At 36.9% G+C, this 17489-nt stretch overlaps 1 protein-coding gene across 1 annotated transcript; it reads left to right on the top strand.

Annotated features, from left to right (window-relative positions):
- Positions 1-1390: 1390 nt before the first annotated feature.
- LOC136259715 (hepatocyte growth factor receptor-like) lies at positions 1391-17447 on the top strand. Its single transcript, XM_066053222.1, has 13 exons — positions 1391-1659; positions 2272-2681; positions 4996-5023; positions 5074-5489; positions 7385-7559; positions 7610-7722; positions 8126-8254; positions 12137-12217; positions 14335-14549; positions 15457-15566; positions 15630-15789; positions 15865-16001; positions 17160-17447. Exons 1-13 carry the CDS (start codon positions 1574-1576, stop codon positions 17335-17337), a joined length of 2238 nt encoding a protein of 745 aa, XP_065909294.1. The 5' UTR covers positions 1391-1573; the 3' UTR covers positions 17338-17447.
- The last annotated feature ends 42 nt before the right edge of the window (positions 17448-17489 follow it).

Raw genomic sequence — 17489 nt, 5'->3', positions numbered from 1 at the left:
GGCCAGCCTAAATGCTAATTAAAACCCACAACTAAATATGTTTGAGTGTTGTATAAAAGTACACAGCTCCTTTGATTGTTACGTATATAGCTGTATACACACCATAATCTGCTAAATGCATAAACCCTTTAATACTCAGAGTTTGTCAGCATTTTTAGAGAGCTGCATTGATAAGATCCTGTCTAGTGACTACACCATTGTATTTGAGTGCACATTGGTGTGTACAGGCTATATAAGCAGGAGGGTAGCTGGAAATCCTACAATTATACACTAGTAAAGATTGAAAACATCCTAATAGAGCAGTCACCTCTAGCTCAACAGTCAAATAAAAATAAATATTTTATTGTGATGAACCCATGCTGAAATCACTTTCAGATTCCATCTCAGAGGGTCTAATTTTCAAACATTTCCTGAGGGGCATACCCCCAGAACATAGATAGTAGAGGGCTCTTCTATTAGTAGTGTCTTTTGTCCTCACCTTTACAAAAGTCTGGATCTTCCCCTGGATAGACTAAACCAAACAATTTTAGGGTTATGCAACATGGAACAGTGAGTTAAAACCTCAGGCTAGACAAGCAATGAAGCTAAGGTCAGGCAAACTTGATTAATTGATCCTTGTCCCCACCCGCATCCTTTTTACCCCACCGCCTATAATTTCATTATTGCTGTTGTCAATCTCGTGTACACGTATTTTGATGCTAAGAAGGCTGACTATCATTTTACAAATGTCACTTGCATCTCAAGAAATGGTGGTAATACGTAAGCACTAGTTCTTAAAAGGTTTTATAGTAACAGACAGCTAGATTTGGAGTATTTTCAATAATGAAAAATGACTTGCATGAAAATCCAAATTTTTGTGAATGAGAAACAAGTAATCAAGTTTGCCTGGCCTAAGTGAATCAAACCTGTAACATTTAATCATAGTGCATTTGACTCATCATTACTTCACATTAATTGTAATTGTAAATGTAATTGTAATTTTTAAGCAGGGAGTTCACTCAGTAAAACTGATTTTCAGTGGACTCCCTGCTTAAAAATTACAATTACAATTACAATTACAATTAATCTGACCAACTGACCTCTCCAAGCCCTCAAGTAAAAACCTTGACTCCTTCCTTACTGTAATTTTTGCTGTGTGTTTTTATTGTTTTTATCTGCTTCAGTTACCAGTTGCTATGGATCAGTGCCACTGAAATCCTAGTTGACTCTAAATGTGACACTGTGACAATAACATTATGCGTCCAGTCTTAACTCCGCTATAGATATTATAGTACCACCCATGGTGGTACTATATATAATATCTAGGACTCTGCCACTCCGCCATAAGTCACGGTCCACGTCACGGAGGCTCACGTGCCGTTTCATGTACCATACAATATAGAAACAGCTACTTGATTGACTATTTACTCAGTGATTGTTCTGCTAGTATCTCGACTGTTCGATGAAACGGAAAGCCGGCGGATGGGTGTGTTGATGACGTAGATAATTAATTAACACTATAGTCATGATGGGAAATCTGAAAAATATTGATAATCCAGCCTGACTTTTGACACTTCCAGTGAAGAACTAGACCATGAAAACTTTGACGGTTTTATCAGTACTGCCTTGCCTGCTGTTTGGATTTATACGTTTTAGCGTGGGTCAAGGTGACCGAGAAAGGTAAGCACGTAGCTAGATACGTATATCCTGGGTAGCCGGGGGCATTCCATCTAGTCCCGGGGAAAATATGCATCCATATCTATAAGAGCAAAGCACGCACAGCTAATTGCTGGACACTGAAACTGAATACAGTACAGAAAATGTAGTCATGGCAGTGTGTTTTGTTGTTGAATGTCCTTTTATTGTTTATTGTCTCTTTTCAATCTCTCACCACTTAAAATGTAGTAAAGTAGTGGAGGACTGAAGGACGGCCAAGGTGAACTGGATGCTTTGTTTTTCACTGACTTACTCAAAAAGGAAAAAAAACAAAGCTCCATTGAGAAAGGCGATCCACAGGTCTATGAGTCATCCAACCCCCTCCCCAGATGTGTATAATTTTAATAGCTACTATATTTAGGTGTTTTGATATCACTGTTTTCTTCTTGATGTTTGGGCAAATGATTGCTGGTAGCTAGCACAATATGTTTGACTGTGACAGTAGCTGAATAGCTACTGCAAGGAGATACTACAGTGATAATGTGAAGTATATATATAGCCTTGTAATGCACTGCAAGCATTTCATCAATCTTATACCTACTGCTTATTATTAATATTACCTTTCATTCATTTCAGATGTGATCATGCCATTGGACAAAATGGAGTTCCTCAATCATGCAGTCAATATTATAGCCAAGATGATGGATTTTTCAATGCAACTCACAGGAGGGGCATGTTACCGAGGACCATTGATGACATCTCAATTGAGTTAATCACTCGTAATGGACCATGTGTAGACTTGGTACTTCATTACTTGTGCTACTACTACTATCCCATATGTAACCAAACAACTGGTGTGGTGACTCAATCTTGTACAAGTAGTTGTAACTTACTAGTCAACAGTCAAATGTGTTTAGACTTCCTAAGAGAAGCTAGTAGGATTATAGAAGTGATCAATGTACCTGTCCCTGATGCTGATTGTCAAATGACGTTTGATACTGCTGATCAACCTAATGAGATGTCAGAAAATTGTATAGCAATTGAAGGTCAGTCCTTGCAAGCTCATCCATCCACATGTCTATAAATTTGTATCAATTAGCAAAGGGTATACCCTGCAGGTGGCTATAATCCAATTGCATGCGACATACTGGTAACATGCAGTAGAGAGGCATGTGCCAAACAAAAGTGTCATAAATTACCTAGAATCTGGAATTTACTGTATCCAACATAAATTTCTTTTTGAGATTGAAATCCAGTAGTGATGTGTAAGATGCCATCGCTTTTTGATGTTATCAACACATTCTATTGTCAGGAATTTGTATAAATAGTGTGGAATGACCTACAAATGGGTCAAACACACTGTGTTAAGTACTGATTTAACACCTTTTGATACCTATCAGTACACATAGGTCCACTGTAAGCTTAGATCAGTGGGCTAGGTATATGCAATCAACTCTTCTTCACAATAATATGTGACTGGGTCTGGGAAAACTGGTTTTATTACCCATGACAGCAGATTTGATTTTTTCACCAAGAACACAAAGCTACATGAATCAACTATCAAATTTCACCACCAACATCAACTAAACTTGAGTGGTCTGCTTTTGCTGGTGGCTTTGAATCCCAAGCACAATGTGCGGATGATCCATACAAGCAGTGTGGGGCCCTAATGAAGCCTAGGGATGACTGTATGTGGCTGTACAGCTCTGTGGTGTTGAATTACGACCTGTGCTGTAAACCTGTTCTTTCATTTTTGCCAGTTATGAGACCTGAATGGCCAATAACTTGCCTAATTCATCCCTACACCTTCCTCTTTAATTTTTTTGAACAGCCTCTTACCCTCCTTTGACGGCCTCAGCACCCACCCCTTTTGGAGCTCACCTGGTATAGCCAACGTTGAGTTAAATGTTATCTAAAATGGTGTAAAACTTAGTTATACAGTGGATGCTCTGAAGGTAAGGAATTGGTATAAAACATGTGACAATATCACATAGCTTCAACCATTGGTAAGCTACAACACATTGAACAATTAAAACCAGCATTTTTCAATATTTTAAATAGGTAATAAAACCAGTTTCCCAAATTAGGTCACATAATACGCATTTATTACTCATTTGCGTATGTATTTTATAACAAGTACACAAAAAATTAGGAATTGTCAACTAGAGTAAGGACCATAGCGCATTGAAAAAAAGTACTGAAACAAGTTGGAGTAGTCCATGATATTAAATCACAGTAAAACAATAAGAGGTGTTATATTCCTACTGAGCTCAAGATACCATAACGGAAATGCACAGTAAGGATACAGCAGTTCTTATTGTTTTACTGTGATATCATGGACTACTCCAACTTGTTCAGTACTTTTTATCGATGTGCTATGGTCCCTACTCTAGTTGAAAATACCTAATTTTTTTGTGTACTTGTGTGTTAACTTTTTTTGTAAATAATTTATTATGACTGGTGAACCCACGCATACCACATCTGAAATGGCGCCGCACGCCACAGCTATATCAATTATTGTGAAAAGTGAAGTATCCATTACGCTTCGTTGTCAGCTATGTTCAACCCGTTACACAGCATTTCGAATCAAGAACTTTTCTGGAAGCACCTCTACAATCTACCATAGATTCTCGAATCTATGCATACCAATAGAAATTGTGCCGCCATATTGTGCCGCACCCCAATTTTATTAATTATCATCTGAAAGGTGAAGTATCCATCACGCTTCATTGTCGGCTATGTTCAACCTGTTATACAGCAATGCGAATCAAGAACTGTTTGAAAAGCACCTCTGCAATCAAAATAGCCACTATAAAAAATACGGACGATTTCTGTTTTGAAGGGAAGCCATCATGTGCTCGCACCAAATTGACACCTTTCGCTGTCAGCAAAGATGAATGTGACACAAAGGAGGACACTGGTAAGTCCATGAAGAATGCATTGTACGTACTGTGGTATGCCAAAAGGCACCTGTTGGGCTGAAGCAGTCGGACAGTGAAAAAATCAAGCCCGTAGCCTTAGCCGTTATCGAGTTACGCTTGTCTGAAGGCATCAGTCAGTCAGTTACTTACTTACTCAGTCAGTAAGTAGAAAATTCCGTCGAATAAAAAAAAATTAAAATTCCGTAGCAACTTGTTGAAAGCTTTTTGGGTCGATCTGAAAGCTTGTTTGGGCTTAGTTTTACCTCACCAATACTGCCTCATCATCGTCGGAAAATTGAGGCTGGTTTTTGGGTGATATTATTTTGTAGGCCACGCCTACTCCTTTGTGGTCCCTACTATACAGTTACTATCGTACTGTATGATATGTATTTTTACTTGTAACTATTTTAAGTTTTACCAAATATTAATTTTCCTGCAGAGACATTTGATGGAATGATTTCATTAGAGTAAGTTGACAAAATTACACGCAACAACTTTGAATGTCTATATTTCTTAGTTGCCCATCAGTTCCATCATCAAATAGAGCAAGATGCTTTCCACCATTAACTGGAACTCACTTTGCCCCACGTGGTTCTAAATTGGTTGATGATTCAGATGCTCTGCAAATAGAAATTTCAATGATAGCTAATCAGTCTGAATCAATAAATCAGTGTGTAGATATGATTGAGGTGCTCGAATGTCTAGTAGCTCTGCCAGTGTGCGATGATACCACAGGGATGATTGTTCCAGTATGTCCTACACTGTGTACAACAATTGATAGTATGATTGCAGAGTGCAGAGAACTATTTGTCAACAATACTTCAAATTTTCCATTAGTGAATCAACTTCTTACCATTAACTGTTCTAATCCAACCACTTATTACAAATTTCCATCATGGATTATTGGAAATGGTAGCAGTGATCAGTGCATTGGTAAGTAGCTACTAGTGTACATAATAATATTATCATCTTATCTTTAAGATAATGTCTGCTTACTCAGGAATTGGCTTTGCATGCATATCCATGTAGAGGTATTCTGCAATTAATAAAGTATATAGCTTTTTGGGAACTATGATTTCAAGAATATCCTTTATTGCAGTATGCCACTTGTTCCATTTTATACTTTGTTGCATGATGTCATTTGCAACATGGAAGTGGATGCATGCCTGGAGCATGCCTTTACTTGTGTGGAGTATGCCTTGTGTGGAGCATGTCTTTTATGGTCCCTGTGGCGGGTTTCCATCTCTCCGCCACAACGAAGTCAGGGATATAACTGCAAGTCTGTTGAGTGAGGTATGCAGTGATGTTAGTGTTGAGCCTGCTCTCCAGCCTGTTGATAGTGAGCCATTGCAATTTGCTACTGCCAGTAGAGAAGATGGTGCCTATCTTGATGTTGTTGCCAGGGACGTTTGGGGTCAAAATAGGCAGCGTGCATTTTTCAATGTCTGGGTTTTCAACCCTTTTGCATGCTCCTATTTTCGTTCCCAATTGTCCAGATGTTATAAGCTTCATGAACATGAGAAACGACGGGCATATGATGAGCGTGTTAGAGAGGTTGAGAGAGCTTGCTTTCCGCCATTGGTGTTTGCAGCTACTGGTGGCATGGGGCCCACTGCTACAACAGTTTTTAGGAAGCTTGCTTATATGCTAGCCAAGAAGCATAGCATTAATTACAGCAAATGCTTATTCTGGCTGTGTTGCAGGCTTTGCTTTTAAGATCTTCAATGATGTGCTTGAGGGGTCATCGCTCTTCAAATCACAGTCCATTAACATCAAAATTGATCTGGCCTACTCCGAGGGTCACTTGGAGTCTGGTGGCCTTGTTTGATTGCTGGTATTTCCAGCTGTCCAGCACTTTAACGCCTACTACTGGGAGTGGTGGCAAGGGCAGTCCATCTAGCCGGGAAAAAATTTTTTTTAACATAGAAGTGGATGTCTTTGTCTCATTAATGCTACAAATTCTTCTGGGATGTATAATTGCATTGGCAATGGTGTGAGAGAGATAATATGTGACCTGTTGAGCAAAATCAGGCCATTTTTGTAAAATTCTATGTTGCTATAAAAATGTATTGAAATAAACTGGGTAAAATACACGTGCTACAAAAAAGTTTTGCACACATTTCAAATTGTACTGAAAAAAAAGCTCGAATCAATAACACCTATACACCACCAGATTCTGCTATTCATTGGAAGTAAGACACTCTTTGTTTCAGCATACAGTTCATGATTTATGGGTACTTATTTATGATGCAGTAGAAATAAAGTTTATTGTTGTAATGTAATTGTTGAAATGGCCTTCTTCTTTGTCCACACAGAGATGTACAGGGAAAACACTATGCCTTGATCGATGTGCCAGTACATGGTGAACAAACTGACCCATCTTTGTAGCTTATTTCAGTTGTGAGTTATGGTTGATTAAGTGAGCGGCTGTAGTTTGTTTGCCGTATTGTTGCTGTACAAACCGAGTTTATTCCTGTTCCAACTGTCCATTGCTATAACTCCAGGACTATTCATCACAAAAGGCTGAAACCTTGGCTGTCCATGCCTTTGTTACTATAGATAACAGAGAAGCAATAAAATGGAATGTGAGGAATGTGCGAAAACAGTCGGGTTTTTGTTCAGCGGGTCACATATATTAAATAAGTATGGAAATATAAATATGATGCAGTTACTTCATTAATGTGATCAGGTTAATAAAATGCAGGGTGGAGTGTAATTATGTGCATGTTTCACTTTTATTGTTAAAAGTCAGCATTTAATTTGACCCACCAATAATATTTTGTTCATTGTGTTTAACATTTTCATGTTTTATGCATTATACTTTGTAGGAGATGATAATTCAAACAGTCCAGCTTTCATTGCTGGTATAGTTGCAGGCGTTATTGTTGCCATAATCATCATAGTAATTATCATTGTCGTCCTGGCTGTAATTAGAAAAAGAAAGCATATACCCAGATTTTTTAGGGAATCTTATGAAATACCTTCCCCAGAACCCACAGCAAGGTAACCGAGGTATTGATGTAGATTGTATTTCATTTATGTGTTTTGTACAGATATAATGTACATCGTCCCAATAAGAATCAAGATCAGTTAACACTAGACTTAAATTATCCAAGCAATTCTAATTCACCATATGCACCACGTCATGGAAGATTAAATACAGAAGGTACATGTACAAATATAGTGCAATTAACTAGTTATGATTACACCACATATTTGTGTGAATATATGAAATATTTGGCCTATTTCACAAGTATTCCTAATCTAGCTGGTCATACACTAATAGAAATATACATGCATACATAACATACGGTTCTGATCAAATGTAACATCATCTCGTGAGAGTGCGGGTGACTTAAAAACTTAATATTAAAGGGCATGGGACCCATTTCACTTGCGAGTATTCATCCCATTACATTTGGGCAAGAGCAAAATGGGTGCCATGCCCTTTAATAATTAAGTTTTTAAATCACTCGCCCTCTCGCTAGACGATGTTACATTTGAGTGGTAGTGTACATATCTATAGTATTTACTGTTATTTATTGCGTGATTTCATTTTTGACATTTAGAGGCATCAGTTAGGACGAGCAGGAGTTCCCTATTGGAAATAAATCAGCTTCTACAATATGTCATAGAGAAATTTTCAGAAATTCTTTTACCCGCAGAAGTCGTCACTAGATTAGAGTTCATAGGAAAAGGTAAGTAATGATTACATGTTATTATTTGTCTTGTAATGTGAACAGAACTTCAGACTTATATGGATACATGTTGTATTTCCTGTTAATAAAAGACTTCAACACTCCCTTGTATATAGTTTCTACTTCATTTGTGTCAACTCAGCACACATGCATGTACTGTATGACATTTATTTGTGACTGTCATTCATGTCGATGATTATGTATATAAAAGTAAAAAGATGTCCACATCTGCAGCTGGATACTTTCCTTGTCAGTTTGGTTACTCGATCGTTTCCCAAGGCAGGTATCAACATGGGACTTTAGCATAAGTAAGTGCTCATCATCTGGCAACTTCAAGTTTGCTATTAGAAATTGCCACACATTTTTGTTCATTCTCTGCCATGGGTTGAAGCCACCAGGAGTTACATTCTTGACAAAACCACAGCAAACAGATCTGACATTAACATGTAGAACTGTTCACACAGGGTTTGATTTCTGCTCATCACAACTTCATTCCTTCTTACTGATACCTTTCTTTTTCATGTTTAGATTTTCACAATGCTTACTCACTAGTCTTTGCACATATCACATTGATTTTTGTTTTTTCAAAATGAAATGCTCATTATCTGGCTATGTACCTTATTAAGAGATTTATTACCTTCTGTCTGCTTTATTTATTTTTAGTGTAGAGCATTTGAGCTAAATTCCAGTACAAAATTCCATTACAGAAAAAAGTGTTCAACTGTTAGAGCACCCATCTTGCATGCAGCAGTATTGTGGAATTCTGCTGGTGACATAGATTGTTTTCATGCCACTGATTTTAAAACGTCTTGTTTAAGAAATTCAAAAACTTTGGTGTACAAGTTGCTTGATAATAGTTGGAGTCTTCTATTATAATCGATTACAAGCCATTTGTTTGCCCGTGTGATCAAGTTTCTCTGTCATATTAAAGAATGTTTCTACTTGCCTATACATTATTAATATAGTAAACCTGGGTAGTCAGAAAGTGCGCATATACCTGTTTGTTTGTTTGTTTGTTATTTGGCTAATTCTCTTTGCTCCTTTTGTGTAGTAAGCCATACATGACATCTGCGTAATAGGACAAGTATATTACTAGCACCATTATGTAGCTAGTACTTGGCTGTGTATTGTAGTACATACAATTGCTTTAGCTTACATGCAGTTCTGCTGCTACATACCATTTACAACTGACCATAGCATCCTGGTAGTACAGTAACTATATAACAGGGTAGTCCAGTGTTGCCGCAGAAATTCAGAGTGCTTCTAAAACTATCCTGGGATGTTATGATTGTATATTAGTGGAAATTTTGTATGTAATATTACCCAGCCTATGTGGTATGAAATGTATTGCAAGTACATAAGAATCACTAAAAAGTGTTAGTGTTTTGAAATCATGTAGTCGTAATTAGACAAACAGTGTGGAAAGTTTCACAGTGGAGAAAATTATCACATGAATAGAAACTCATACCTGCCATATAAGTATATGACTTTTATTTCCATAGTTACATACATTTTTTCAATATACATAAGTGATTAATGAACTTTGTACTGAAGTGTTTGGTAGATACCATCCAAATACAGAAGTTTAAAAGGGTATGTGCACAATGAGAGAACAAAAAAGGTGATATGAAAAGATACACATGCACAGTGAGAGAACGTGTAGCAAAAGAGTATCTTGAACTTATTTGCAAGTCCAAATATGCTAAAAGAGTTAACGTTTTGGTTTGATGCAGGACTTGTCCCAGTGACTACACTATGCATTCATGTCGGGTGATAGATTATAACTGGTACAGTACCTGCATATGCCCTACATGTAGATCCGTACTGCCCAACAGTGTCATACATTAAAGTATAGAGGTAGATAATTGTGGCGGGTACATCTATGCATGCCCTGTGTGCAGGATTTTACTGCTTTATAATTGCACTATTTCAGGAAAAAAAAGAGTTGAAACTAATAGGTTGCCATAGTCATGTTGTGTCCTCCTGTAGATCAGGTCTACAAACAAACAAACAAACAAACAAAAAAACTTGCTCACAAAGACATGTAAGTAAGTTCAATGGTTTAGGTGTTTACTTGTGGTTCACAATGTGGTTGACACAAAGAACTTGTTCTACACCCTTGCATTCAATGCACCATAGACGACAGTCAGAAAGTCTTTAAAAGTTGGTGAAGCCAGATGACAAGTGTTTTGTTTGACACACAAAAACTGTTGGAGTAGCTGGTGAGATATAGCTGGCAAGATATAGCTGTATGCTGAAATGGAATGCAGACTGCTTTTCAGTATTATATAGTATAGAGATTAGCATTGCCTACATGCAGGATCATTTCCTTGCAGTAACTGAAATTCCTATGATGAAATCACGGATTAGAAGCCATGCAAGTTATTAAAACATCAGTAATATTTATGTCCTACAGCTTTCACTGTGATGTCACTGTGCAATAGGCCTTACTGTATATTCCAGGATTCTGAGGATACTATTCCATAGACCCCCTCCCCTCTATCTCCCGACTGACCATCTTGGGATAGTGCTGTGTATGTCTTTCCATAGGAGCGCCTGTGACTGAGCATCCTGGGATAATCCTCTGTGTGTCAGAATATTTATGATTAAGGATTAAGTTGATGATAATAGGCAGGATATGGCTACATATTTAAAACAGTAATTAGTTGAGCAGATGGTACCAAAGCAATATATTATGTGATGTACATACCATGCCAATAGTTTGTCCATGCATAGCCATTTTGAACAAGTTATATCCATATACGCTAATATACAAAATTCAATGCTTAGTATTTGGCCACTCAGTTATTGATAAGACAGGTACAATATACTGAGCACCAGCACCTGGTGTGATAAACATTTTGTAGGCATGTATAATATATGATTCCCTTAGCAATCTGCCATGCAGTTTTGCTGTTTGCATATCTTACTGGCACACTCACATCATTTTACTATACTAGCAGATGGCATAACATGCATGTACTTAAATGTGATATCATCATGCATTCCATATACATGAACAGCACTGCATAGATTAGCTCCTGTTATATTGTTGCATGCTATTAGTTAATGTTAGGCAGCTACCAACTCTAGTATGTACATATACAAGCTAAAATACAATGTGAATAATTGTGGTTTTTAATTTTAACCAAGCCATGCCTGGTTACGAGATTTATTATGTGTGCTGGTCCAGTGATATGCTACTGAGAACATGCAGGGTAAACAATTTGTGACCGGATTTCACATAACAAGGCTTCCACACACACAAAATCAAACTCACGATTTTACCAGAAATGGATTGCTGGTCTAATACACTATCATATTTCACACTGTACTTCCTTCAGCACTGACAAGTCTGGTTTCTGTAGCAGCCTTCTTCCGACCCTGTCAAAGCCACGAGTGTGAGATTGGCACCATTAAATGGCCATGGCTTTGTGATAATGGTGTGTAGTGAGCTGGGACTTCACAGAGAGCTCGCCAATAGTGTTCTCAGTCAATTTGGAGCAATTTGAGGGCCATGGAGGGCCACGGAGAGCCCAAACTTGGCCTCTGGATTCCAATCATCTTCTTACTTCATTTTATACCGGTATATTAAGACCACCGTCCACCCCCACCCTCCCACCCTATTACTACCACCTGTGATATTATTACCCGCTCGAAAAAAGCTGATCAAAACAGGGCAAAGTTTGGGTATCAGAAATGAATACACCCACTCAGTGATAGCTAGTGAACAGATGAACAATTGGTGCAAATTTCGTTTGCACAGCTGTAGGCACTGGGAAGTTATTACACAATGATTCCTTAAAATCGCCATATCTCCTAACAAAGCTTTGTGCGTCGAAGCCTTGTTTTGTCAAATTCAGTCACATTTGTATTTTACAGGAGCATTTGGTGTAGTCCACAAAGGAGAACTGGTAACTTCTGATGGTGTTATTAAGGCTGTAGCCATTAAGACTATCAAATGTAAGATATTTTAATTATAGTTTATTTGTTTGTTTGTCAATACATACATTGTACAGTAGTGTGCATTCTGTCAAGCAACTTAGGGTACTACTCCAAGCCATATATATACAGCCAGACAAGTGTGACTAGCATTAGTCAGGGACTGTGGTGGGGTAGTAGACAGCTATTTTGCAGCTTACTATGACTTGGAATAATTTTGTAATGGAGTTACATGTATAGACAGGCTATTTGAACCACTTATATAGAAGACTTCAAATGACCTGAATGCTCAGAGGTAATGCAACCACACCAAGCACTTGGAAATGTAGCCCAAGAACAGCAGTGCTAGCCCATTGTAGGCTTGCCAGCGATACTATCGTGGCACAAGTTTTTACCAGCTGCTGAAGCAGCCAAAGAAGCAGCTGTTTCAATTCGCACCAGACAAGTGAATCCTTTCAGCTATGACATGATGTAGTGCAGGGGGACAAAATATAATGTACTAGTAAAACAGCATTTATACTTTCACATACACCACCGCTCGGTTTATAATTGTCCTAATAGTTACATTTGTAAATATCACCTGTATGGCTTGGCATACTATATTGGGGCTCATGCCTGATTTAAATGTATTTCGAGTTAGAGAATACATAGAGTTAAATGTATTCCATACCACTCGATTCCAAGTTAGAGAATATGTTTATCTTGTAACTTTTCTGTATAATACTTGTACATGCTTATGCATTTTGATCAAAATTTAGTATTAATGTTTGCAATGATTTGCTCTTTGTATTGTATGACAAATATAGTCACATCCTGAGTTATTATCCTAGTGTGTAACTGAAAGTTGTATATATATATATATATATATATATATATATATATATATATATATATGTATTTCCTCGCACAATTGCTTGTTATTATACAAGTTGCATCTTTACATACTTTTACTGAGCATCAGACACCCTTAAATAATACTTAGTAGCTTATTCTACCGTAACTCTTGTAAGGAACTGTGAGATCTGGTAACAACATATTATTGTAACTGTGCCGAATTAAGTGTGTATATTACTTTTCTGAAATTAATTTATTTGTGTTTTTAACATCAGCTCATGATCAGGCCTGAGCTTTACTGAGAATCCCATTAAAGTTGGTGTTCTCCGCAGTCAATGATCTATAATATTAATGATACAGCCATCCATCTATGCACGTCTTATAAGACTACTGCATGTATTATATCTTATATAAATACAATTTTCACTAGAAAAAAGAATTGATTACCAAGAAAAGGTAGTGGAAAGGCCATATTTCCACCATCTTATCTTACAGTACAACATTATCTAGTAACGTTCTTAAGTCTGCACATATGACAAAATGAAATATTTGGCTGTCATATTAAAGAAGATGCATGGTAGAAGTAAACAGCTTTAATTAAAAGTGACCACCTAAGCAATTGGCAAATAAACGACAATATTAATGTCATACTCCCCAATTTTAGTGAAGGCCATTTCAGCACATTTTTGCTGAAGCTGCTACATATACTTGTGATACTATACAAGAGAAAAGATAGCGTCTTACCAATAGTACTAGATAATTTGGTGCCGGTTACTTTCTAACAAGTGTTATCACTTAGTACAGGTGTTTGTGCTATCTGTATAGTACTGGCAGGATGTGAAACCAAACAACTATCGTAGTTTCCTGTGATTATTTAGTATATAGTTTTTGTATGCCCACACAAAATGTGACTTTGTGGTGTTCAGTGTTCAAACAAGTCCATCTGTGATGGGCTAGTGGATGTCCATGTATATACATCAATGTCACAAATACTTCTTCCTTAGTTTCGGTGGCAATTACTTAATCACTGTCAATACAAGCAGTGATAACTTTTATGTTGGTACTTGCACTGCTAATGATATAGTACATAAATCATACCTTAAAGCACACTATACCAAGTACAAGAAAATAGACAGACTTATCGAATAAAATACTCTAATGCACTTTATGCTAGTAAAACAGTAACATATAATTCACCCAAACTTTCTTTCTGTACATGCATGTACTAAAAAATTGACAACTTTATTAACTGTCTTAATATCATCTGCTTTAAATCTTAGTTACAATTTTTGCTAATTGTGTAGCTACCAACATTGATGGTATGAAGGACTTGGTAGCAGAGACAGCTATTATGAAGGGTTTCCATCATCCTAATGTGTTACCATTACTGGGAGTGTGTGTTGACTATGATGATAATGATATGATAAAAATAGTCATTCCTTTTATGGCTCATGGAGACTTGAGAACCTTCTTAAAAGAGAGTCGTGTCTCACCCAACAACACACATGAATATCCAAAGGTACCGTCTCATATTGTGTTGACATTCAGCAAATGTAGTGGTTATATAATAATTCCATTCAATCAAATAGGAGTGTTATAGTATCCATGCAAAAACAGCCAGGCTGTATAAAAGGGTGCAGCCTTCAAAGAGCCTGGGTGAAAAAAGTTGTGAAATCAAAGGTAGCTGCCATGAAATGGCTGGTTGGATTTCATTTCTTTTTGTATTTTAAATAATATATACTCAAGGCCAACCATAAACTGGCTTTGAAGTTTATTTTTACACAAATATTTGTTCTTCTTATCTATAGATGCAATGAAGATGATATAAGACAAACTAGTGCTCTACCAATACAGAAAAATACTTATATATACCAATCCAATACCAAAGCCAATATAATTTTGTGCTTGCTTGTATATGGCTATCTAAAGTATGTAGTGCCTGTATTTATTTGCAGTAGTATTTATAACAAAGTACATTCCTTCCAAGTTAGGTATACTATTTGTCTATTAAGATTTTGCAGTGACTGTTCTGTTAGAGTGTCTCAATTTCATGCAAAAATCGACAAGTTGTAGTTACTAAATTTTACAAACCAAATCCTGCACTTTTATGCTAAAATACAATCTGTAGCCTGTTGTCACAAGTTTTATTAGTATAGCACTTATTATGATGACAATTGGCATGAGTAGGTCTTAATGTAGTGTACTTCCCCACCAATCTGTCACATACTCTTATAAAGTATACACTATTGTACATTTACTACTGAGGACACTAAATTTTAAACAAAATGAAAGCAAACGTTTGTTACATGTACTCAAGGACAGAACCACACTCAGCCATACATTGCATTGTATACAATCCTTCATACTGTGATGTAGTGTGCCAATACATTGAGTATTAGTTTCTACATATACGTATACACTTCAAGGGCATTTTTAAAGAAGTATTGAAGAGAATGTGTTTGGATATTGCAAGTGGAATGGAATATCTTGCTGAAAAAAGGTTTGTGCATCGTGACTTGGCAGCTAGGAACTGCATGTGAGTTCTTACTGTGTTGTCAATACATATATGTATTTTTCACATGCATTTGTATTCATCCAGGGTAGATGAGAGCCTTAGGATCCGAGTGGCAGATTTTGGCCTAACTAGAGATATATACAGCACTGAGTATTACAGAATAGAGCAACATGCCACATTACCAGTAAAGTGGATGGCATTAGAGTCACTACTAGATGGATACTTTGATGAAAAGACTGATGTGGTGTGTGGTTGTGTGTGCATAGACTATATGCATCCAAACATTTTGTTACCATTTGTTGGTGGACTTTCATTACAGTGGTCATATGGAGTCACCTGTTGGGAGATTTTCTCACTTGGTAGAATCCCATATCCTGGTGTGGATAATGCTGAAGTGATCAAGACATTGAAAACTGGAGAGAGGCTAGATAAGCCTGACCTCTGTCCGTCTGATATGTAAGTGTATCTAGCTACCATTGTAAGATTAAATACAGTGTTACAGCCAAAGTTGTGATAGTGCAATTGTAAAACATGTACCTATGACCAGACAAAGGTCCTCTGCATTTCTGTTACCACATGACAGTCTACTTGAAATTGTCCTAGCTTTAGTGCGAAAAATTACTTCTTCGTGTGCTTCAGGGGCAATTTTAGAGATTTTCCTGACGTTCCGACCTCAAATAGATGTTGTAAAAATTATAGTATACTTCATGTGTCAATATGAAAATACAACTGTCCCAGTAGTTATGATAGTTAATCCACATATGCTACTGGTGTTTCTATTAGAGTGGTTTATTGTTCTATTAGAATATTTAGATATTTTATGCTTTATTTAAAGATCTTTTAATGTAAAATTTTGACTGGCTTCTGTGCAATTCACACAGTGAAAGAAGCAAACGATGTACACCCTACACATTGCTACTGCACTTTTACTCTAATACAACAGTCAGGAAATACTGATACTGTATAGCAGGAAGTTTGGTGGGAGAAACCTTTGTAAATTAAGCAAGAAAAGTGTGGCAATTTTTTTAGCAGTTAATAAAGACGAAAGGTTTGGTGGATTTTAGTTTGGCAAAACACCACTCACTTGCCAAATTGCCTAACTTTCCTCCAGCCAAACTTTTCTGCTATGTGGTACACTCTAATAAAACAATCAGTTCTTGAGCAAAATCTTGAGCATGATTTTGAGTGCAATAGGGCTGACTTTTAATGGTTGATTTTTGGGCATTGTCAAAAGCATTATACGTAGGCTGTTTTTAAAGCATGATTGGCTCAATCCTAGGTTTGAGGTACTTGTGAAGGTATTACCATCTCGTACTACCTTTCAGCTATTTCCCATTGCTTTTCATACATCTGCAAAGGTATTTTCACTAAAAAACACCCTGTTGAAGAGAGGTAGATTTGTTACATATAAATACTGTTTCAGTCAATATCATACTTGTCTGTCAAATAGTCTCTTTAGGTGACAAAAGCACACATATTAAATTTCTTGGTGAATGTCTAAATTATACACAAGTTTGGTTGTTGTTTGTAATCAGAAAATTTTCCTTTTCTTTTCAATCATGAGCAATTAAACAGATGTACGTGATGATGTGTCGTTTCTTTCACCACACACAGGTATGAAATGTTAGAAAGTACATGGAATGCTGAACCAGACAAGAGACCATCATTTTCTGATATTGTACACACCTTAAGTGATGGTGTGGAAGATACTGGTGTAACTAGTGATGACAGTACTGTTGAACATGCTACTGAATCTAATGGTTACATTGACATACAAGAATTACAAACATAGCAAAATTTTGATCGGCACCAAGGGTTATAAACTCTTGTTAAACACTTTATGTAGTATTTATCAATAATTGTACTTTGTCATGTAAACATGTCAAGAAGCTCACAAGTCAATGACCGTTAATGTGGTTTACCAACTGTGCTTAGTTTAGAGAC

Source organism: Dysidea avara, chromosome 7 (genome assembly GCF_963678975.1).
Source record: "Dysidea avara chromosome 7, odDysAvar1.4, whole genome shotgun sequence".
Lineage (NCBI taxonomy): Eukaryota > Metazoa > Porifera > Demospongiae > Dictyoceratida > Dysideidae > Dysidea > Dysidea avara.
Note: the sequence above shows the minus strand (reverse complement) of the source record. Positions and strands in the feature narration are given on the sequence as shown.